The sequence below is a fragment of the Myotis myotis genome, unplaced genomic scaffold (assembly GCF_014108235.1).
Source record: "Myotis myotis isolate mMyoMyo1 unplaced genomic scaffold, mMyoMyo1.p scaffold_m19_p_6, whole genome shotgun sequence".
Classification (NCBI taxonomy): Eukaryota; Metazoa; Chordata; class Mammalia; order Chiroptera; family Vespertilionidae; genus Myotis; species Myotis myotis.
The window spans coordinates 98,045,573-98,068,477 of NW_023416368.1; the positions used below are offsets into that span (position 1 = coordinate 98,045,573).

The 22,905-nt window shown below is 43.6% G+C and overlaps 1 protein-coding gene across 1 annotated transcript in view; it reads right to left on the reverse strand.

Annotated features, from left to right (window-relative positions):
- The window catches only part of GCSAML (germinal center associated signaling and motility like), a 29,941-nt gene extending 7,481 nt beyond the window's left edge, over positions 1-22,460 (reverse strand). Inside the window, exons 1-2 of the mRNA XM_036315223.1 lie at positions 21,817-22,460; positions 10,940-10,989 (exon numbers count right to left, since the gene is read on the reverse strand). Coding sequence (XP_036171116.1) covers positions 10,940-10,989; positions 21,817-21,845 — 79 coding nt within the window. The 5' untranslated portion in view covers positions 21,846-22,460. The remainder of the gene's footprint in view (positions 1-10,939; positions 10,990-21,816) is intronic.
- Positions 22,461-22,905: the final 445 nt, after the last annotated feature.

The following is a 22,905-nucleotide window of genomic DNA, read 5'->3' on the forward strand; positions in this document are numbered from 1 at the left end:
TGTATACTAACATATGGTCTATATTTGAGAAGGATCCATGTGCACTTGAGAAGAATGCATATTCTGCAGCTTTGGGGTAAAATGTTCTATGAATGTTAATTAAATTCATCTGATCCAGTGTGTCCTTTAGAGTCACTGTTTCCTTGTTAATTTTTTTTCTGGAAGATCTATCCAGTGAAGTCAGAGGAGTGTTAAAGTCCCCTACTATGACTATTGTTGTCAATCTCTCCATTAAAGTCCTCTAGAAGTTTTTAAAAAAGATATGTTTAGGTGCTCCTATATTGGGTGCATATATGTTTACTAGGGTTATATCCTCTTGTTTGATTGATCCCTTTAGGATTATGTAGTGACTTTTCTTATCTCTTGTGATGACCTTTATTTTGAAATCTATTTTGTTAGATATGAATATTGTTACCCCAGCTTTTTTTTTTTCTTTTCTGTTTGAAAACTGGAATTACAACTAAAATATACAGTCAAACTTCAATTTTCTAATGTCTCCCATCTCAAACAATTTGGTTCCTGACCAAATTAGTCATAGAAAAATGGGAACAAAACTTCTCAGGCGACAAAGATGAGTATGAGTCAGTTTACCACTAAACCTCATGTTGTTAATGTCTCAGGAAATTGTGCTGTGAATATTTATTGAGAAATAACACCATGACAAAGAAATAGCAAACCATGCAATAAACTCGTTCAATGACAACGCAGTGTTTCACTTCAGGCAAGTGTTAAAATGCAGACAAAACCAAAAATCATTGGATAGGTTTTTAGTGAGACAGGCCCAGTGAGCCTGGAGCAAGTTCTAGTGGATCAAAGAGGCAAAAGACAGAAAGAACCCCAGAAGAAGAGCTGTGCCACGCCAGCACGGCCAAAGGTGAGCTTGAGGAGGTGGGTGAAGGACTGAAGAAAAGACAGACAAGAGAATACAGCTGGGGCTCGGTGGATCTCCCCTGCCTGGATGAGGACACAAAAGACCCAGGCTGCAAGCTGATGCTTTATTGTACAGTCTGATTAAAACAAGGGTAGATGAACATGTATACAAATGTTCTTGTTTTGGCAACACTTGCTGCACCTCCCACAGTCCATTAGCTACTTAGGAAGGAATTAGGGAGGACTACAAGGTCAGGCTTAATTGTGCTAGGAGAGCTCTGCCCTCCAGGCCGGGACTTGTTTGTGGCCCTGCCACAAACAAGCCTGAGGCTTGACCCTAGAGCCACTCCCTACAAAGAGCTACCTGATATTTTTATGGAAGGGGACTCCTCTTCTAAACAATAACATCCTTCTATCCCACTTCTCCATTTCAACCATCAGTAGCTCTCAACATTAAGGGTAAGTTCTAGTGTGTACATAAATTTTCATTTTTTTACTGTACATTTTATTTCCTTTTTGTAAAATTTTCATTTCCATTTTATGTGTTTTTTAAAATGTTTATAGATTAACAGTACATTAGACAATCACTGTATACAAGAAAGGTTAAAATAGGGAGTCATTTGGGGGTCTGGAATGGATTAATTCAATTTACATTATTTCTAATGGGAAAAAAATGATTCGGTTTTCGAACAAATGGCTTCTTAAACAGCTTTCTGGAATGAATTAAGTTCAAGAACTGAGATTCCACTGTAGAACAATCAACCTGAATAACCAACCAAAGACTAGTTGAACAGAAGTCTTATAACCAAGGATCTACAAAGGAAACCACATCGTGAGTGGTAGAAAGGGTGGAGGCGTGAAAAGGGTTGGCCTTGCTCCCATGGGTGGTGGCTGAGATCCCAGAGAGATATCTCAGCTGCAATGGTTCCCCTGGTAGGTTTTAAACAGGTTGCTCAGGGCCTGTCACAGGGAGTGCCAGACATTGACCAAAAGGCCCCAGAACAGACAGAACCAGTGCTCAAGGAACGTAGTAAGAACTTCAACAGCATGAAGAGGACATAAAAGGACCCCAAAAAGAACCAGTCAGACATGAAGAATACACTATCTGAAATAAAGAATACACACAAAGGAACAAACAGTAGGGTGGATGAAGCCAAAGATTGAATCAGCGATTTGGAAGACAAGGTAGCAGAAAACACCCAATTAGAGTAGCAAAAATTCAATTTAAAGAAATGAGGGTGGTTGTTGGAAGCTACCCATTGTCTTCACTATCAGAGAAATGTAAACAAGGAGCCCGGAACACTGGTGAACCTTGAGCCCTGGCAAGGGCCAGAGCAATGCACCGATTGTTTAGTTGAGATAATGGTAGCTCAAGCAATTTCCTGACTAAATAGTCTCAGAGTAAATCTTTACTAATATTTACTGACCTTTAAGATAGTCTGTCTGTTACCAGAATTGCCTGCCTGACTAAGAGGCAATATGTGTATCCAAAATTGAATAAAAGGTTGGCAAGGCCTGGGCACCAGTGAATTCCTTCCCCTTGTGTTGGACTTTCCGCCTCGCCCCCCATTATTTCCAAATTATTATTTCTTGTCTCATCTCTGTCATTTGCTCGCAGCCCTTCTCCAGATCCCGAACCCTGAACCACGCAGGATGTGGCTCACACAGATGGTGTGAGGGACCCTTGGGACAACATCAAGCATAACAACATCCAAATCATCTGGGTACAACAAGGAGAAGAGAGAAGGCAGACTGATGGAAATGCAGACTTGTAACTGGACAACCAAGGGGTCCAGCCTGCCTGTCACTTATTCAGCCAATTAAGCAGGGTCAGGGTTGAATCATATATGAGCATTTATTCCAATAGTGCTGGCAGCATGGGAGAGCAGCAGGTCATCCACAAAATTCTGCCCTGCCCTCCCCATAAGCCAGCTGCTTATATTGGGTAGAAGGACAAAGATTATGTGGGAAAGTAGGGATTACAGACATGGGAAAGTAGGCACGGAATTATCATCATGTGGGCTGGGAGAGGAGGATTGCAGGAGGAGAGGCACCTCTGGGCCCCCCAGGACCAGGTTACAGGCAAAAGGGGCTGGGATTGTAAGGAGCAGGTGCCTCCTGAACTAGACTGTTTCAGCCATGAGGTTGTAACTCTTTCCTAATGACAGGCAGTTCTCAGAAGGAGGATGTTAGCTCCCATGTCCCAGGGTGCACAACTCCCAACAAGGTTAGAATGTGCTTTTTCTAATCAGAACAGAACCGTCATGGTTATAGAGCATGATTAATATTTCTTATAATTGCCGCTGGTCCCCAAGATTCTATTTCTGCCCCTAACAGACTGGTGCAATCACTATGGAAAGCAGTATAGAGTTTTCTTATAAAATTAAAAATGGAATTGTCATGACCCAGTGATCCCACTGATGCAAAAGAATATGTGCACCCATATGTTCATTAAAATGTTATTTTCAATGGCCAAAATTTGGAAGCAGCCCAGGTGCCCATCAGTAGATAAGTGGATAAAAGAACTGTGATACAGCTCTAGCTGATTTGGCTCAGTGAATAGAGCATTGGCCTGTGGACTGAAAGGTCCCAGGTTCAATTTTGGTCAATGGCACATGTCCCCGCTGTAGGCTCTGTCCCCAGTAGGGGACATGCAGGAGGCAACTGATCAATGATTTTCTCTCATCATAGATGTTTCTATCTCTCCCTCTCCCTACCTCTCTGAAATAAATAAAATCCTATCCTATATAATAAAAGGGTAATATGCAAATTGACCAAACGGAGGAATGACCGGTTGCTATGATGCACACTGACCACCAGGGGGCAGACGCTCAAAGCAGAAACTCCCACAGGGGGAGCTGCTCAGCTAGAAGCCACCTGACAGCTGGTGAGCACAGCGGAGGTGGGAGCGGCGGTGGTGGGAGCGGCGGTGGTGGGAGCCTCTCCCACCTCCGCAGCAGCGCTAAGGATGTGCAACGACAGCTTAGGTCTGCTCCCTAAGCTGTCAGTCGGATGTCCCTCAAGGGCTCCTGGACTGCGAAAGGGCGCATGCTGGGCTGAGGGACTCCCCTGCCCCCCAGGTGTGTATGAATGTTGTGCACCGGGCCTCAAGTATATGTATATATATATATTTTAAAAACGGTGGTACATTCACATAATGGAATACTACTCCACTGTAAAAAAGAAGGAAATCTTACATTTTGCAATAGCATGGATAAAACTGGAGTGTATTATGCTAAGTGAAATAAGCCAATCAGAGAAAGACAAATACTATATGGTTTCACTTATATGTGGAACCTCAGGAAAAAAATAAACAAACAAAATAGAAACAAACTCACAGAGCCCTGCTGGAGTGGCTCAGTTGGTTAAGTGTTGTCCTGCTGGACCAAAGGGTTGCCAGTTCGATTCCTGCACATACCTGGGTAGGAGACAGGCCTGTGATCCATCTTCAGCATAGTCAACTTTTAGAAAACAAACAGCACGTGCCAGTCGGTTACTGAATTTCCCCAGGGTAAAGGGGGAGAGGGTACAAGAACAAAGAACTGTGCATGTGACCAGTAGCACATTTTCCAGGAAGATCTGCCTAGACCAGGGGTGGGCAACCCCTGGCACGTGTGCCAAACATGGCACGCCAGTAACTTTTGTTGGCACGTGAAACCCTCTCTTATAATATTCCATTTACAATTTTTTTCTTAATATCGACTTTTTTATTTTTCAGATAAATTCAGTGTAGGCGCATCTTAGGTATAAATAAATGATTTTACATAATAAGTTATCTTAAAGACCATAGACATGGATTGACGAGAGAGAGGGAGAGCAATTTCTATGCCTCTGCCTTAACTCTCCCTGCCTTCCTAGATCCAACCAGTGTTTTGGTTTCATCCACACACGCTTGTGAATCTTTGTTCTCAGTGATGAATTTTGTTAAGTCTTGTAATAGGAGTAGCCTGACGGATGAAAGTAGTAGCTCGTGCATATCTCTGAAGGTCACGAAATATAAACCTGATGTAAAATCTCTGTCATCGGCGATGCGGCAGCAAAAGTCCCACTGATAGTATCAAACGGAGTCATACAGTTTTCTGTCGGACTATCCGTGTACATGTATACATTAAAAATAAATGTATTTTTCATCATCATATCCTCTGTTTTTGTCGCTCGAATGAATTTTATTATTTCTTCAAGGTTCTTCATATACGTACACCTTAAGAGATATCAAGTAGGCGTGACATGTTCTCAAAAAATTAGGGTTGGCACGCAGAAGAATTTTGAGTCAGAGATTTTGCTGGTTTTGGCACGCACTCACAAAAAGGTTGCCCACCCCTGGCCTAGACAAAGGAAGGTGGAGACAACTAGAAAAGGCCTCAGCCCATTTTTTAAAATAACCCAATAGGAGACAATAAGACCCAGGTGACTTAGGAGAGAGACTGTTAACTCCACAGTACTCAGCCAGTGAGGAGCCAGAGGAGGGACTCTGGCACCATAAGGTTAAGTAGCCTGTGATCGCTGCTCTGTGCGTGCCTGCCTGCCCACATGTACCCGCTCTCGAGGATGTATTAAAGCTCTGGTTTTTGCCATCCTTCATGTCTCCAAGTCCATTACTGGGACTCGGACAGGTGAGACTTCTCACAATCTCAATTGGGGAGCATATAGAAGGCAATGGGTCAACGTTTCTCTATCTTTCTCCCTTCCTCACTCTAAGCATATCCTTGGGTGAGGATTTAAAAAAATATATTTTTTTTTTACAAAGGAACAGACTTGTAGGTGCAGAGAACAAACTGCCAGTTATCAGTGGGGAGAGGGTTGGGCAAAAAAGGTAAAGGGACTAAGAAAAAAAGTGAGAGGCAAGATGGCTGCAGACTAGCTGGATGCTGTGTTTCCTTGCTGTCAGCCAGGGGGCAGATTTACAGCGAAGCTACAGCACAATCCACTGGAAACACCAAGCGAAGTGCAGCTGACTAGAACTACTGCATCTAGGGAGCACTGACGGAGCCACCTGGGACCTACAGGAGGACTGCCATTGTGGAAATGGAGGACCCCGCCCTGCCCCCGCCTGTGTGGCCGCTGAGAGGCAGGAGGGATATCATGGCTGCAAAGCTCCTTCCCTCTGGGGGTGTGAGGCCTCAACCCCACACCCAGAGCAGCAGAGATGGGAAGAAGAGCTGGCCTAGCACTGGGCACAGGGAACCTTGGTCTGCGCCTTCCCAGGGGAGGAGCCCTCTTGTCAGCTGCCCAGCTGAGAACGTGGCTCCAGGCTCTGCTGCTGGAGGGGCTTCGCTGCCATGATTCCATCTGGAAGAGGAGTCTGCGGGCCGCACCCAGCAGCGGCTTTGAGGGATCCTCTACTGTCTTTTTTTAAAATATATTTTTATTGATTTCAGAGAGGAAGAGAGGGGTGAGAGAGAGAGAAACATCCATGATGAGAGAGAATCATCGATTGGCAATCTCACTTCTGGGTATTTATCCAAAGAAATCCAAAACATTAATTCAAAAAGATATATGCACCTCCGTGTTTATTGCAGCACTATTTACAACAGCCAAAGCATGACTGGTCTCAGAGGGGAGGCTTGGGGGCGATGGGAAGGGATTAACCAAAGAATTTATATGCATATAGGGATCGCCAAGGACACAGATAATAGTGTGGTGAAGGCCTGAGATAGGGCAGGGGTTGGGTGGAGGAAGGAAGTGAGTGGGGGAGGGGAGGGAGGGGACATTTATAATAATGTCAACAATAAAAAATAAATTTTAAAAAAAGATAAGAAAGCATCTTAAGTGTCCACTGATAGACAATTGGATAAAGAAATTGTAGCCCTAGCCAGTTTGGCTCAGTGGATGGAGTGTTGGCCTGAGGACTAAAGGGTCCCGGGTTCAATTCTAACCAAGGGCATATGCCTGGGTTGCAGGCTCGATCCTCCCAGTAGGGGGTGTGCTGGAGGCAGCCAATCAATAATTCTCTGTCATCATTGATGTTTCTCTCTCTCTATCGCTCTCCTTTCCTCACTGAAATCAATAATAAATTTTTTAAATAAAAAAAGTTGTACATTTATGCAGTAGAATATTATTCAACCATAAAAAAGAATAAAATCTTACCATTTGTGACACTATGGATGGACTCAGGGTATTATGCTAAGTGAAATAAGTCAGACAGATAAAAATACCATAGGTTTCACTTATATTTGGGGAATCTAAAAAACAAAATATATGAAATAAAACAAAGAATCTCATAAATACAGAGAACAATTTGATGTTTGCCAGTTAGAAGTGGTTCTAGGGGGCTGGGGGCTGGTAAAGGGATTAAGAAGTACAAATTGCCCGTTACAAAAACAGTCAAAGGAATGCAAAGTACAGCATGGGGAATATAGTCAATAATCCCATATAATAAAAGGCTAGTATGCAAATCAACCGAATGGCAGAACAAATGGTGGCTATGACGTGCACAGACCACCAGGGGGCAGATGCTCAATGCAGGAGCTTCCCCTGGTGGTCAGTGCACTCCCACAGGGGGAGCACTGCTCAGTCAGAAGCAGGCTCATGACTGGCGAGCACAACACGGTGGTGGGAGCCTCTCCCACCTCTGCAGCAGGGCTAAGGACAACTATATTCAAGCTGTCAGTCAGATATCCCCCAAGGGCTCCCAGACTGCAAGAGGGCGCAGGCCAGGCTGAGGGACTCCCCCCCACACACACACACTGAGTGCACGAATTTTGTGTACTGGGCCTCTAGTATTATAATAACTATATGTGGTGTCAGGTGGATACTATACTTATGGGGTGATCATTTGTAAGGTATATAAATGTCTAATCATTACATTGTACACCTGAAACTAATATAGTACCATATGTCAACTGTAATTACAATTTTAAAAATTATAATAAAACTAGAGGCCTAGTACACAAAAATTTGTGCACTTGGGGGGTCCCTCAGCCCGGTCTGTGCCCTCTCACAGTCTGGGATCCCTCAGGGGATGTCCTACTTGCTTAGGCCCACTCCCTAGGGGATCGGGCCTAAGCTGGCAGTCAGACATCCCTCTGGCAGCCTGGGAGCCCTTGGGGGATGTCCACTTGCCAGTGGGGAGCAGGCCTAAGCTGCAGTCGGACATCCTTAGCGCTGCTGAGGAGGCGGGAGAGGCTCCCGCCACCACTGCTGTGCTGGCAGCCGTCAGCCTGGCTTGTGGCTGAGCAGAGCTCCCCCTGTGGGAGTGCACTGATGCTCCTGCATTGAGCGTCTGTCCCCTGATGGTCAGTGTGTGTCATAGTGACCAGTCATTCCCAGTTGTTCTGCTGTTAGGGTCAATTTGCATATTACCCTTCTATTATATAGGACAGAGGCCTGGTGCATGGGTGGGGGCCAGCTGGTTTGCCCTGAAGGGTGTCCCAATCAGGGTGGGGGTCCTGCTAGGGTGCCTGGCCAGCCTGGGTGAGGGGCTGAGGGCTCTTTTCAGGTTGGCCACACCCCCTTCAGGGTGGGGGTCCCCACTGGGGTGCCTGGCCAGCCTGGGTGAGGGGCTAATGGCTGATTGCAGGCTGGTCAAGCCCCCCAGTGGGGACCCTCACCCTGTGGAGGTTTGGCCAGCCTGGGTGAGGGGCTGAGGGCTGTTTTCAGGCTGGTCACACCCTAATCAGGGTGAGGCAGCCCCACTGGGGTTACCTGGCAAGCCTGGGTGAGGGGCTGAGGGCCGTTTTCAGGCTGGCCACGCCCACGGGCTCTAAGCAGGTCTCTGGGATTTATTTAACTTCTATAATTGAAACTTTGTAGCCTTGGTCCTGCTAGAAGCCTGGGTTGCCCCTGGCAACCCATGTTCCCAGCCCTTCCTTGAGTGGAGGCCATGGCGGCTGGAAGCAGGTATTTGGGATTTATTTATCTTCTATAATTGAAACTTTGTAGCCTCGAGCGGAGCTCAGGGATGTCCAGGGCAGGTGGGAAGCTTGACTTCCTCCATCGCCAGGGGCAACCTAAGCCTACTGCTCACTCCAGCTCTGTGGTCGCCGCCACCTTTGTGACGGAGTGAGAGAGTGAGGGTGTGATGGTTAATTTGCATATTACTCTTTTATTAGATAGGCTACATATAAGTATATATGACCCACTTTAAGCTTAGGACTTTGATATTTTAGTGAAAAAGGACAAATTTGATGAGAACAATGCATGTTACAAAGCTGACAAAATTAAACAAAAAATGTGAATACTCTGTAACTTCCATCAAATATTAGGAGACATAAGGTCAATCATACACGAACTCTTCAAGAGAGTAAAACAAGTTCCAAGGCTGGACCACTGAGAAGCACCAGCATTTTATTTTATTTTATTTATTTTTTAAAAAATATATTTTACTGATTTTTTACAGAGAGGAAGGGAGAGGGAAAGAGAGTTAGAAACATCGACGAGAGAAAAGCATTGATCAGCTGCCTCTTGCACACCCCTACCGGGGATGTGCCCGCAACCAAGGTACATGCCGTTGACTGGAATGGAACCCAGGACCCTTCAGTCCACAGGCCGATGCTCTATCCACTGAACCAAACCAGTCAGGGCGAGCACCAGCATTTTAGATGTGCCCAGGAAAGGGTAATGTTAGGTGGTGGAGAAATGGCTGTGAGTGAGGATGCAAACAGCAGAGTGTGGTTCAAACGAGGAAGGAGTGATTTCAGGAAAGAGATAAAGTGGAGGAAGGAGCAATTTCAGGAGGGAGTTGTTGAGCAGCATTTGTAAGTGCTGGAAATAAAGCGATTGAGATTAAGACTGAACATTGCATTTTAATGTCTGTAGTAGTTACCTTTGGGGAGAGGCATTTGGCTTTTTTTAAACATGACCAATGTTAGTACAACTATATACAATCAAATAATTATTTCATCAGGAAGGACAAGAGCCTTATGATTTCACTCATATGTAGGATATAAAACAGAAAGCAACAAATGAACAAACAACTCACAGACAAAGACAAACATAATGGTGGTTACCAAAGGAGAAGAAGGGTGGAAGGAGGATGAAGCAGGTATAGGGGGTCAAATATATGGTGATGAAGGGAAACTAGATTTTGGGTGGTGAGCACACAATGCAAAATACAGATGAATTGTAAACTTGGAACATATAATGTTATTAACCAAGTTACCTCAATAAATTTAATTATAAAAATTGTCTCATATGACAACTTTATGTGCAATACACTATGATTTTTTTAAAAAGTATGCTATTCTATTTATGATAATGATGACATTGGAAAAATATTTCATTGCCCTAGCCAGTTTGGCTCAGTGGATAGAGCTTTGGCCTATGGACCAAAGGGTCCCAGGTTTGAATCCAGTAAAGGGCACGTACTTCAGTTGCAGTTTCCTCCCTGGCCCAGGCCCTGCTTGGGGCATGTGCAGGAGGCAACCAATTGATGTGCTTTTCTCATGTTGATATTTCTCCCTTCTTTCCCTCTCTCTTTTACTCTCTCTAAAAATCAATGGAAAAATATCCTCTGGTGAGGGATATATATATATATTCATAGACAATTTAAAAATTAATATATTTATTTCATAGACCATCAAGTACACTCAGTGGAGCTGAGAGATTGGAAAGTGACGTGGCTAGACAATTCTTTGAAGAAGTTTGACTGTAAGAGGAGAAGACAGTTGAAGCAACAGTAATGAGAAAGTTAGTGTCCTTCAGATATGCCTGAAAGCATCGTTATTTATAGTTGTCCCTTTTAAAGTAATCACATGATGACTACACATAGATACTAAATCAGACAGAGTAAATGCATGAGCAAAGAAGATATACTTAACACCAACTAATATTCCAAATAGCCCTATTTTGAAATAACAATATGGAAATTAAAATCCATAGGATTTTGATTACTTGCTTCCTATAGAAGTGCACAAAGTGTTGCTTGAAAGAAATTATATATAGATACTTCTATAATACAAAGAATAATAAAATCAGTTTTGTGAGGCAAAAAATGAAGGGCTGAGACATTTCTGTGAAGACTCCAGGCCACGTCTCCTCCAATCCTGACAGAGTATCAGAATCTCAGCTAATTTGGATGTTTCATTTACAGCTTCCCTAGTAAGACAAATATTGTGAAGAAATGGCTTACTTTTCTTATCTTGACATCGATTTCCTTTCTCCAGTGCAGTAATTTCCTGCCTACAAGAGAAAGAGATAACGTGAGACACTCCACTTTTCCGAAGCTGAAATTGTGCTTGAAAGAAATGTTTCATTGCTCTTAACCTAAGGCCATTGCTAGATTGACAATTTAAAAGTTAAATAAAATTGAAATCCTGCTTACCCTGTTTTTTAAAAATATGTTTTTATTGAGTTTTTAAAGAGAGAGAGAGGGAGAGGGAGAGAGAGATGGAAACATCAATGAGAGAGCAACATCGATTGGCTGCCTCCTGTGTGCCCCCTACTGGGGGTAGAGCCCACAATCCAGGCATGTGCCCTCACCTGGAATGAAACCGGCAACCTCTTGGTGCATGGGAGGATACTCAACCAACTGAGCCACACCAGCTGGGCATACTTACCCTGTTTTGTTTTCTTTCTGAAAAACCATGAAATATAGCTGATAACACTGTATTGTATAATGTAAATTAGCTGAGAGTAGAATTTAAATGCTCTCACCAAAACAAACAAAAAAAGCTAAATATGTGAGGTGGTGAATGTGTTAATTAACTCAATGGAGGGGATCTTTTATAATGTATACATATATCAAATCACAATGTACACTTTAAATAGATTTTTTTTATATTTTGGTGGGGTAACTGCTTGTAGTTCTTTTCTAGTTATTTGGTCTGTCACAGTGCCATATATATATATATATATATATATATATATATATATATATATATATATGTATGTATTTTAGGAGCCCAGTGCCCGAATTCATGCACCTTGAAAGGAACTGTGGGCCACGAGGCTGCAGTGGGCACAGGGGCAGGTCTCGGCCCATCCTCCACGATCCCTCATGGCCCCTCCCTCTGAAGCCCCTGGTCCCCTGTGTGCTGGCAGCACTGATAGCGCAGAGCAATTGGGGCCGGCACCAGCAACAGGTGCAAGCGGGGCCAGCGCCATCAGCGGGTGTGAGCAACTGGCCCCGATTGTCCCTCAGAAAGAGGGGGAGGTGGGGAAGCCCTCAGGGTTGATCGGGGCCAGCTGCCGCTGCTCACACCCACTGACAGTGCCAAGTGATCGGGGCCGGCAGCGGGGACTGGCAGCGGGGACTGGCAGCGGTATGAGCAGTGGCTCTGGTGCCAACAGCAGGTACGAGCAGGGCTGGTGCCGGCAGCAGGTGTTAGCGCCAGGCAGGACCATGGCTTGTGAGAGCAAAGAATTTTCAGTAACCACCAAATGCTCACGCCAGTGACAGTGACCAGTATCCCACGTTGGTCTGGTGCCCTCGCTCACCTGCTCCACAATCCTGCCGTGGCTGGCGCTCACCATGTTCTGTGCTCTGCCACCTGCTGCCGACTCATGCTATGTTCTGCATGTGCCCCCTGGTGGTCAGCACACATCATAGCTACTGGTTGTTCGGTTGTTCCACCATTTGGTCTATTTGCATATTAGCCTTTTATTATATAGGATATATATACGCATATTTTTTTTTAATTAAAAATTTTAATGTTGAGATTCCAAAATGGTGGTGGAGTAAGTAGAAGCCACACTGATCATGCTCCCAGGACCAAACTGGAATTACAACTAAATACAGAAAAACCATCCTGAATGATCAACTGAAGACTAGCTGGAGAGAAGCCTGGTAATCAAGAACAAAAAGTAGAGACTGAATAAAGACTGGTAGGAAGTGTGTGAAAGGGCTGGCCAGGCTTCCATAGACAGCAGCTGAAGTTCCAGAGGGATATCTCAGCTATGGGGGTTGCCACTGAGACTGTGGGGTCTAAACCCAAAGCTGGGCTCCCCAGCCCAGAGCACAGACCTGAGAAAGGTGCCCACATAACATTGGGCTGTGAAAAGCAGCAGAGTGGCTATCTGCCAGGGAGAGAGGCTGGAAATGCAGGCACCCTCTTAAAGGGCCAATGCACAAAAGTCTGTGCGCAGCCACTCAGAGGGAAGACTGAGTGGACTGGAGCTGTGTGGGCAGAAATCAGAGTTGGGGGCTCAGGGGTTAAGAGCTTAGGGGCAGATACCCCTGTTTCCTGTACTAAGTCATTCCTACATACTGAGGAGAACATCTTTCTACAGCAAACCTTTATCATCTAGGCAGCTTTTGCCTGGGGGGAGAAGCAATTGCCTCACCCTGTTGGAAAACCTCTCACTGCAACCTGTAATCGATAGCCTAAGGCTAATCAAGACTGAATAACAATCAGACTTCAGGCAGAGGCAGATCTATGGAGACTTTAAATCTTTTTCTGATCTAATTTGGAGCCCTGGGCTAGGAAAACCAGACCTTGGTGCACATGTTGGTCCTTTCCAAAGGCACCCAGCCCCAGCAGAGGGAGCCACAAGGTGTGAATTGCTGATAGCTCCAAACAGGGTGTTCAGCACAAGTCAGAAACAGTGTCTGACAGTCCTGCACTAGAGATTGGGAGTCGTAGCAGATCTACCTAATACATAGACACAAACCCAAACAGGCAACCAAAATGGGAAGACAAAAAAACAAGTCCCAAATGAAAGAACAAGAGAATTCTCCAGAATAAGAGCTAAATTAAATGGAGATAAGAAATTTATCTGATATAATGTTCAGAATAATGATGGCAAGGATGCTCAACAGCATGAGAAAAGATATAGTAACTATGAAAAAAGACCAGTTGGAAATAAAGAATGATATAGCATTAATAAAGAACACATTTCAAGGAATACACAGCAGATTAGGGGAAGTCGAGAAGGATCAGTGAATTAGAAGTCAGAGTAGAAAAAAAATCATTCAATCAGAGAACCAAAAAGAAAAAAACAACTAAAAAGCAGGAGGACAGCTTAAGGGAGCTGTAGGACAACATGAAACATAACAATATTCGCACAATAGGTTTGACTGAAGGAGAAGAAAGTGAGCAAGGGATAGAGAAGGTGTTTGAAGAAATAATAGCAGAAAACTCCCCTAACCTGGTGAAGGAAAAAGTCACACAAGTTCAGGAGGCACAGAGAACTCCAAGCAAGAAGAACCCAAACAAGTCCATGCACAGACACATCATAATTAAAATGCCAAAAATTAAAGACAAAGAGAGAATTTTAAAGGCAGCAAGAGAAAAGCAAACTGTTACCTACAAAGGACCTCCCATAAGGCTGTCAGCTGATTTCTCATCAGAAGCTCTTCAGGCCAGAAGGGAATGGCATGAAGTATTCAAGGATTTGAAACCAAGATTACTATATCCAGCAAGGCTATCATTCAAAATACATGGTGAAATAAAGAGCTTCCCAGAGAAAAAAAAAAAGGCTAAAGGAGTTTACCACCACCAAATCAGCACTGCAAGAAATGCTAAAGGGACTGCTGTAATGAGGAAAGAGAGAGAGAGAGAGACAGAGAGAGAGAGAGAGAGAGAGAGAGAGAGAGAGAGAGAGAGAGACATAGTCATGCAGAATTAAAATGGCAATAAATAAGTACCTGTCAATAACAACCTTAAATGTAAATGGACTAAATGCTCCAATCAAAAGACATAGGGTAACTGAATGGATACAAAAACATGACCCGATTATATGGTGTCTACAAGAGACCCACCTCAGAACAAAAGACACAGGATGAAAATGAAGAAATAGAAAATTTTTTTCCATGCAAACGGAAATGAAAAAAAAAAAGCTGGGGTAACAATACTCATATCTGACAAAATAGACTTCAAAATGAAGGCCATCACAAGAGACAACAAAGGTCACTACAAAATACTAAAGGGATGGATCCAACAAGAGGATATAACCCTGGTAAACATATACGCACCCAATATAGGAGCACCTAAATATATATATATAAAAAAACTTCTAGAGGACTTTAAGGGAGAGATCAAAGCAATACAATCATAGTAAGGGACTTTAACACCCTGCTGACTTCATTGGATAGATCTCCTAGACAAAAAATTAATAAGGAAACAGTGACTCTAAATGACACACTGGATCAAATGGATTTAATTGACATTTATAGAACATTTTACCACAAAGCTGCAGAATATGCATTCTTCTCAAGTGGCAATGTAACAGGATACAAAATTACACCCAGAAATCGATGGCATTTTTATACACCAATAATAAATTCTCAGAAAAGAAACTAACAAACAATCCCATTTACCATTGTGATAAGAATATTAAAGTACTTAGAAATAAACTTAACCGAGGAGATAAAAGACCTGTAAAACTTAACCAAGGAGGTAAAAGACCTCAGAAACCTACAGGACGGTGAAATCAGAGAGAGAAAGATACAAACAAGTGGAAGAATATATTGTGTTCATTGATTGGTAGAATCAGCATCATTAAAATGTCCATACTACCCAAGGCAAACTATAGATTCAATGCAATCCCTATTAAAATACCAATGGCATATTTCACAGGTCTGGAACAAATACTCCAAAAATTTATATGGAACCAAAAAAGACTCCAAATAGCCACAGGAATCTTGAGAAAGAAGAACAAAGTTGGAAGGATCACAATACCAGATTTCAAGTTTTACTACAAAGCCACCGCAATCAAAACAGCCTAGTACTGGCACAATAATAGGCATACAGATCAATGGAACAGAACAGAGACCCCAGAAATCAACCCAAGCCATTATGCTCAATTAATATTTGATAAAGGAGGCAAGAGCTTACAATGGAGTCAAGACAGTCTCTTCAATAAATGTTGCTGGGAAAATTGGACAGATACATGCAAAAAATGGAAACATGACCTCCAACTTACACAATACAGAAGAATAAACTCAAAATGGTTAAAAGACTTAAATGTATGTCATGAAACCATATGAATCCTGGAAGAAATCACAGGCAGCAAAATCTCAGACATCTCTCATAGCAATATGTTTACAGATACATCTCCTAGGGCAAAGGAAACTACGGAGAAATAAACAAATAGGACTACATCAAAATAAAAAGCTTCTGCACAGCAAAAGAAACCATCAACAAAATGAAAAGGGAGCCCACTGTATGGGAGAACATATTTGGCAATGATACATCTGATAAAGGGTTAATATCCAAAATATTTAAGGAACTCATATAACTTAACAAAAGGAAGACAAACAATCTAATTAAGAAATGGGCAAAGGGCCTAAATAGACACTTCTCCAAAGGGGACATACAGATGGCCAAGAGACATATGAAAAAATGCTCAAAGTCACTGATCATCTGAGAGATGCACATTAAACGGCAATGAGGTATCACCTCACACCTGTCAGAATGGCTACCATCAACAAATCAACAAATGACAAGTTCTGGTGAGGATGTGGAGAAACGGAACCCTGGTGCATTGCTGGTGGGAATGCAGGCTGGTGCAGCCACTATGGAAAGCAGTATGGAGTTTCCTTAAAAAATCAAATATGGAATCTCCATTTGACCCAGTGATTCAACTTCTAGGAATATATCCTCAGAAACCCAAAGCAGCAATCAGAAAGAATGTATGCACCCTTATGTTCATAGCAGCACAATTTACAATAGCTAAGATCTGGAAACAACCCAAGTGCCCATCAGTAGATGAGTGGATAAAAAGCTGTGGTATATTCACACCCTGGAATACTGTGCAGCTATAAAAAAGAAGGATCTCTTACTCTTTAAGACAGCATGGAGGGACCTGGAGAGTATCATGCTAAGCAAAATAAGCCAGTCAGAGAAAGACAAGTATCACATGATCTCACTCATATGTAGAATTTAATGAACAAAATAAACCGATGAGCAAAATAGATTCGGAGACATAGACATGGAGCAGATTGTCGAATCTCAGAGGGAAGGTGGGGGTAGGTGGGAAGAGATCCACCAATGAACTTGAATGCAGTTATGCATAACCCATGGACACAGACATGGGTGAAGACCTGGGGCGAGGGGGTAGGGGCAAGCTAGAAGAGGTTATTGGGTGGGGAGCAGGGAGGGAGGTGACATATGTAATATTTTTTTAAAAAGAGAAGTGACTCGTGAGTTGGGTTGAGTCTGTTTCTTATCATTTTTGTTTCCTCCATCTGATACTTTTAATGGAGATTTGTTTGATAGCTGCAGGAGGAAGTTGGAAATTCCCGTACCACCTTCTCTGAGATCTGTCACTCCCCTCCCAGTGTCAGCATCTCCTTCATCTTCCAAGATCAGAGCATATTCCACAATTCTCCAGTGATGAAGAGGTCCCCGAGAAAGGCGGGGAGTACAACTTCATGGGGTGGGGGGGGTCGTTTTAGACTTCTCTCGCCATATCTGTGATCTAAAAACTGACAAGCACCAAAATGAATCATTGGCAGTGTGTTGTATGGAATCTCTTTTTTTATTTTTTCCATTTTGATTGTTCCTGTGAATTTCACCATCAGCTCTTCACCATCTCTTACCTGTTACATGTTAAGTTTCTTAACTTTGTCCATTATTCCCTGTCATTCCACCGTACTCAGTGAGGACAGACATTCTCCCTACAATATAAGCCACATTACATCTTTCTCTAACTCATAAATGTCCACATACTTCCTATGTGCCTTTGAAGACTCTCCATCATCAAACACCAAACTGTATGTTCAGCTTCTCCTATTGGACTTATCCTTGAACAATATGCTCCAATTATCAGCAACTGAATTGTCATCCCTGAACCACCATATACTTCACACTCATATATTTTCACATGTTGTTCCTCCAATTTGGCAAATCTTTTCCTCCTCGTGGAAGCCTGCCTAACGTGTTCACCACAGTCCAAACAGCAGTTCCTCAGACGTGTCCTTTCTTTCCGCCACTCCGACCAGAACCCCCTTCATTTCTTCCTCTTGTTTCTATAGCTCATGGTTTGTGCTTCTCCCCAGGACACATAGCCTCCGCCCCACCTGCAAAAGACGCTGCGGTGGTGGAGGGGAAACCACACAGGCCTGGCATCAGGAATTAGACCCGAGGCGTCTGCCACGGTGTGTGCATGTATTAAATCACCGCGCTGCACACGGAGGCTTCACTGGTCAACTTTTGGTTCTCTCTCGGCTATACAAGCTCCAATTTTTAAAATGCTATTAATTCCAGTGTCTCCTAACGGGGCTTCTCAGTGTTTAAAATTAGCATCCACTGGAGTTTCTCCTCTATGTTTCATTTTTTTCTGGGGGCTCAAAGTGCTGTTTCATATAGGTTTTCCATAAATATTAACCCAAAAGAGAGGGAAACATTTTTATCAGAGCACATGTTTGAACTCAACTCCTTGAGCACAGTTGTGTCATCTGTCCTCCATCTTCCAAGAAGACATACAGGTAAGTGCCCAAAAGCCATATGAAAAGGTGCTCAACATCACTAATCCTCAGAAACGCAAGTCAAAGCCACAAGGCGGCCCCTCACACCGTGTAGGATGGCTGTCACAAAAAAGGCAAATAATAACCAGTGTGGGGAGGGCGGGGAAATTGGGAAGTTTGTTCATAGGCATGCAAATGGCGCCGGTACTATGAAACACACATGGAGCATCCTTAAGAAATTAAAACTACAATATGATCCAGCAACCCCACTTCTTCATAGTTATCCAAAGAGATCATTATCAGGATCTCAAAGAGATGCTTGTGTCCCCACTGCAGCATTATGCACAATAGCCATGGTATGGAAACCATGCATACGTTCACTGACAATAAATATAGAAAATGTGGTATATATACAATCAATTATTTTTCAGTCTTAAAGAGGAAGGAAATTCTATCAGGCCATCATGGCTCAGTGGCTGAGCATCCTATGAATGCTCAGCCACTGAACTAGGAGGTTATGGTTCGATCCCCAGTCAGGGCACATCCTATGAACTAGGAGGTTATGGTTCGATCCCCAGTCAGGGCACTTGCCCGGGTTACAGGCTTCATCCCCAATGTGGGGCGTGCAGGAGGCAGCCAATCGACGAGTCTCTCTCATCATTGATGTTTCTATCTCTCCCTCTTCCTTCCTCTCTGAAATCAATAAAAATATATTTTGTGTTTTTTATTTTATTTTATTTGTTGCTTTTGTTGCTGGTGAAATGGAGGCCATCAAGAGTGCTAATGTTGCCAGGGTCCGAAAGAAGCAGTGATCACAGGCCATTGAAGAGGTAGAAGAACTGTTGTTGATTTGGATAAAGGAAAAGCAGTTCGCTGGTGACAGCATTTGGGGGGCAGTGACATGTGAAAAAGGGAAGATGCTGCTTGCTGACCTGAAAGACAGCCCTGGACAGAGCGCTGGAAGTGATCCCATTAAGGCTAGGAGGGGTGGTTTGATAATTTAAGAAAAGAAGTGTTTGTTTACAGATAACACCGTACATTAGACATGCACTGTATATAAGAAAGGTTAAAACAGGGAATCATTTTGGGGTCTGGAATAAATTAATTCAATTTACATTTTTCCTAATGGGAAAAAAAATGATTTGGTTTTTAAAAATTCCTTCTCGAACAGCCTTCCAGAATGAATTAAGTTTGAGAACCAAGGTTCCACTGTTATCAAAAAAGAAAGAAAGAAAAAGAAAAGAAAACAGGATCGCAAAGAGATATCTGCACTCACGTGTTCATCACACTTTAGTCACAACCTAAGTATCTGTCAGCAGATGAATAGAGTCGGCAGATGAATAGATTAAGATGACACATCTCTATCTCTACCTCATCCATATCTATACAACCCAGGGGTGGGGAGCTTTTTTTCTGCCAATGGCCATTCGGATATTTATAACATCATTCGAGGGCCTTACAAAATTATCAACTTAAAAATTAGCCTGCTAGCCCTAGCCAGTTTGGCTCAGTGGATTGCGCATCAGCCTGTGGACCAAAGGGTCCCGAGTCCAATTCCGGTCAAGGGCACATACCCAGGTTGGGGGCTCAATCCCCAGTGGGGGGCATGCAGGAGGCAACTGGTCAATGATTCTCTCTCATTGATGTTTCTGTCTTTCCCTCTCCCTCTCCCTTCCTCTCTGAAATCAATTTAAAAAAGATATTTTTAAAAAATTAGCCTGCTATATTTGGTCAAACATTTAATTAACTCACCCCTAGTGCCTTGGCAGGACCAGACCAAAAGTTTCCTCAGGCCTTATACAGCCCCCTGGCTGACATTCCGCACCCCTGACAATGGAGTACGATTCAGCCACGTGAAAGAAGGGAATCCTGCCACTTGTAACAACATGAATGGATCTTGAGGAAATTATGCAAAGTGAGATAAGTCAGACACAGAGACAAGAACTGTGTGATCTCACCTACATTTGAAATTTAGAGAAGGTGAACTGCAGAAACAGAGAGAGGATGGTGGTTGAGAGAGGTTGGGCAAGGGGGAAATGGGGAGATATTAAAGGTACAAAGCTGCAACTAAAAGATAAGTCTGGGAGATCGCATGTACAGTGTAGTGATTACAGACAACAGTGCTGTATCATAAACTTCAAAGTTTCTAAGAGACTAGACCTTAATTATTTGCACCATGAAAAAATTATAATTATGTGATGTGATAGAGGTGTTTGCTAATGCCATGGTGATAATCATATTACAATATACAAATGTATCAAATTAACATACTGTATACCTTAAACTTATATAGTGTTCTATATCAACTAGAGGCCCGGTGCATGAAATTCTTGCACGGGTAAGGTCCCTAGGCCTGGCCGGAGATCAATGCCAATCTGTGGGGCAACCGGCGGGGCGATTGTGGGGTCCCCACTGGCACCTGCCTTGGCCAGCCTGGCACCATCTGCTCGCTGGCCCTGCCCCCCACTGCCGCTGCCGCTGCCGCTGGTCTCCTCCCTCTGCAGGGCGACTGGAAGGGCGATCAGTGGGTCCCCCGCTGGCTTGGGGCCTGCAGGCTGGGGACAGCTCCGGGTCTGAGCACATGCCCCATGGTGGTCAGTGCATGCCATGTAAATGGTCGTTCTGGCGGTCCTTCCGCCATTCTGTTGATTTGCATAGTAGGCTTTTATTATATAGGATTATATGTCAATTTAAAAAAATAGTCTTGTTAAATAACATAATATAATTAGACTCTTAAAGGATTAGGAACATGGATGGGGAGTGGGGTGCTGTTCTTTAAGGTTAAGAAAGATGTAAAAAGAATAATGCCTGTTATCCATATCTTTTCTACAACTTCAAACGCATTTGAAAATGATAGAAGTAAAAGTCACCAATAAAGGGCATTACTTAAGCCTGGCCAATGTGGCTCAGTGGTTGGGCATCAACCTTTGAACCAGGAGGTCATAGTTCCATTCCCATTCAGGGCTCATGCCTGGGTTGTGGCTCCATCTCCCCTGGGGGCATGCAGGAGGCAGCCAATCAATGATTCTCTCTCATTATTGATGTTACTATCTCTCTCTCCCTATCCCTTTCTCTCTGAAATCAATAAAAAAAAACATATAGTCTTTAAAAGGCACTACTTAAATCAAAAGCATTTGAGTCATTATTGTGCATCCGTAATTCCAACAACCAGACTGCTTATTCTGATGCCGACTCCTTAACGCTGATGTATGGGAAGATAATCTCTATACCCAAATGAGAAAACAGGTGTAGGAAGGTTCAAGTGACCATTGTCTAGGTTGCTAAATAGATTATAGGATACACAGTTAAATTTGAACTTCAGATAAACAATGAGGTTTTTTTTAGTATAAGTATGACCCATGCAATAATGCTCCAAATATTGCATGGGGCATGCGTATACAAAAATATATTTATTTATTGGATTTTCAAATTTGCTTTGGTACCTTGTATTTTTATTTTCTAAATCTGGCAACCTACCATGGCTCCAAGGTAAGGCAAGAGAAGGAGTGGCGGGCGGGGGTCGCTGTGTTCTCGGAGGATGCTGTGTCCCGCCCAGCCTTCTTAAGCACAAACGTCCCACCCTTCCAAGGGTGAGAGCCCAGCCTCCTCCCGCTGTTCTCTTTCTCCCAAAGGGCGCAGTGCCCAGAGTCAGGACTCACCTCAGTTCTCTCGGGAGACAATTTCCCATCCTCTCAGAGTGACTCGGTTTCTCAGCTTCTGAGTTTCACTCCACTTTGGTTAGTCTTGACCAAAGCAACAAGGGTGCAACATGGGGCAGGATGTGACATCTGACCACTTGTGCTCCCACCAACCACCGGCTGCCAGGGGATGAGCAAGTTAGAGAAGGAAGGAACCGTTCTGAAGGGGAGGGGAAAAGAAAGGCATGCTTTTTTCATTGAGAGAGAGAGAGAGAGAGAGAGAGAGAGAGAGAGAGAGAGAGAGAGAGAACATCAGGCTGAAGCATGGGAGAATAAGTCTAGCATGCTAGAGTCACTTGGCTTTCAAGGCCATTCCAGGATTGCAGGATCATGTCGGGTAGGGACTTTCCTATTCCTAAGAAATCTGATGTCAAGACTCCCAATATGTTATTCTCTTCCAAGCACTCAAGAAGAAAGCCTTTTAGAAGAAAAAGAAAAAGGAAATCTGTGTTCCCCCAGCCATAAAAACCCAATCATATGTAGTGTCTTTCCTCGGAGCTCTGACACATTAATAGACAAGACGACGAAGAAAGAGATGAGTATGGCAATGGAAAGGTCTTGATGTGGTTCAAGGCAGGCCACAGAGCAATTGTTCTTCCTGTTTTTCCAAAGTGAAGGTCACAAGGGGAAGGACAGGGCCTGACAGACCCATCTGCCCATCTGGTCCCCACTTCCTCCCCGCCCCGCCCAGCAGAGCCACAGAGCACAAGCTGGCTGCAGAGATAAGGCAGGCGACTGGCTGGCTGCTGACCGAGCCGTTGCTGGTGGGGAGTGAAGTGTCTCACTCGTCATGTCTTCCACCCAGTGGCGTGCAGGCAGGTGCCTGGTTTTCTTCAGTTTTCATCCAACACAAAATTGACTTGCTGAATTCAGAAGCTCTATGTTCATCTACTCCAATAGTTTTTAACCCTCACCTGAGCACATGCTTTTATTGATTTTAGAGAGAAAGGAAGAGAAAGAAAGAGAAACTTTGATGGGAGAGAGAGCCCTGGGAGTTGCCTCCTGTAGGCACCCCGGCCGAGAATCAAAGCCACAGCGTTTTGGTGTGTG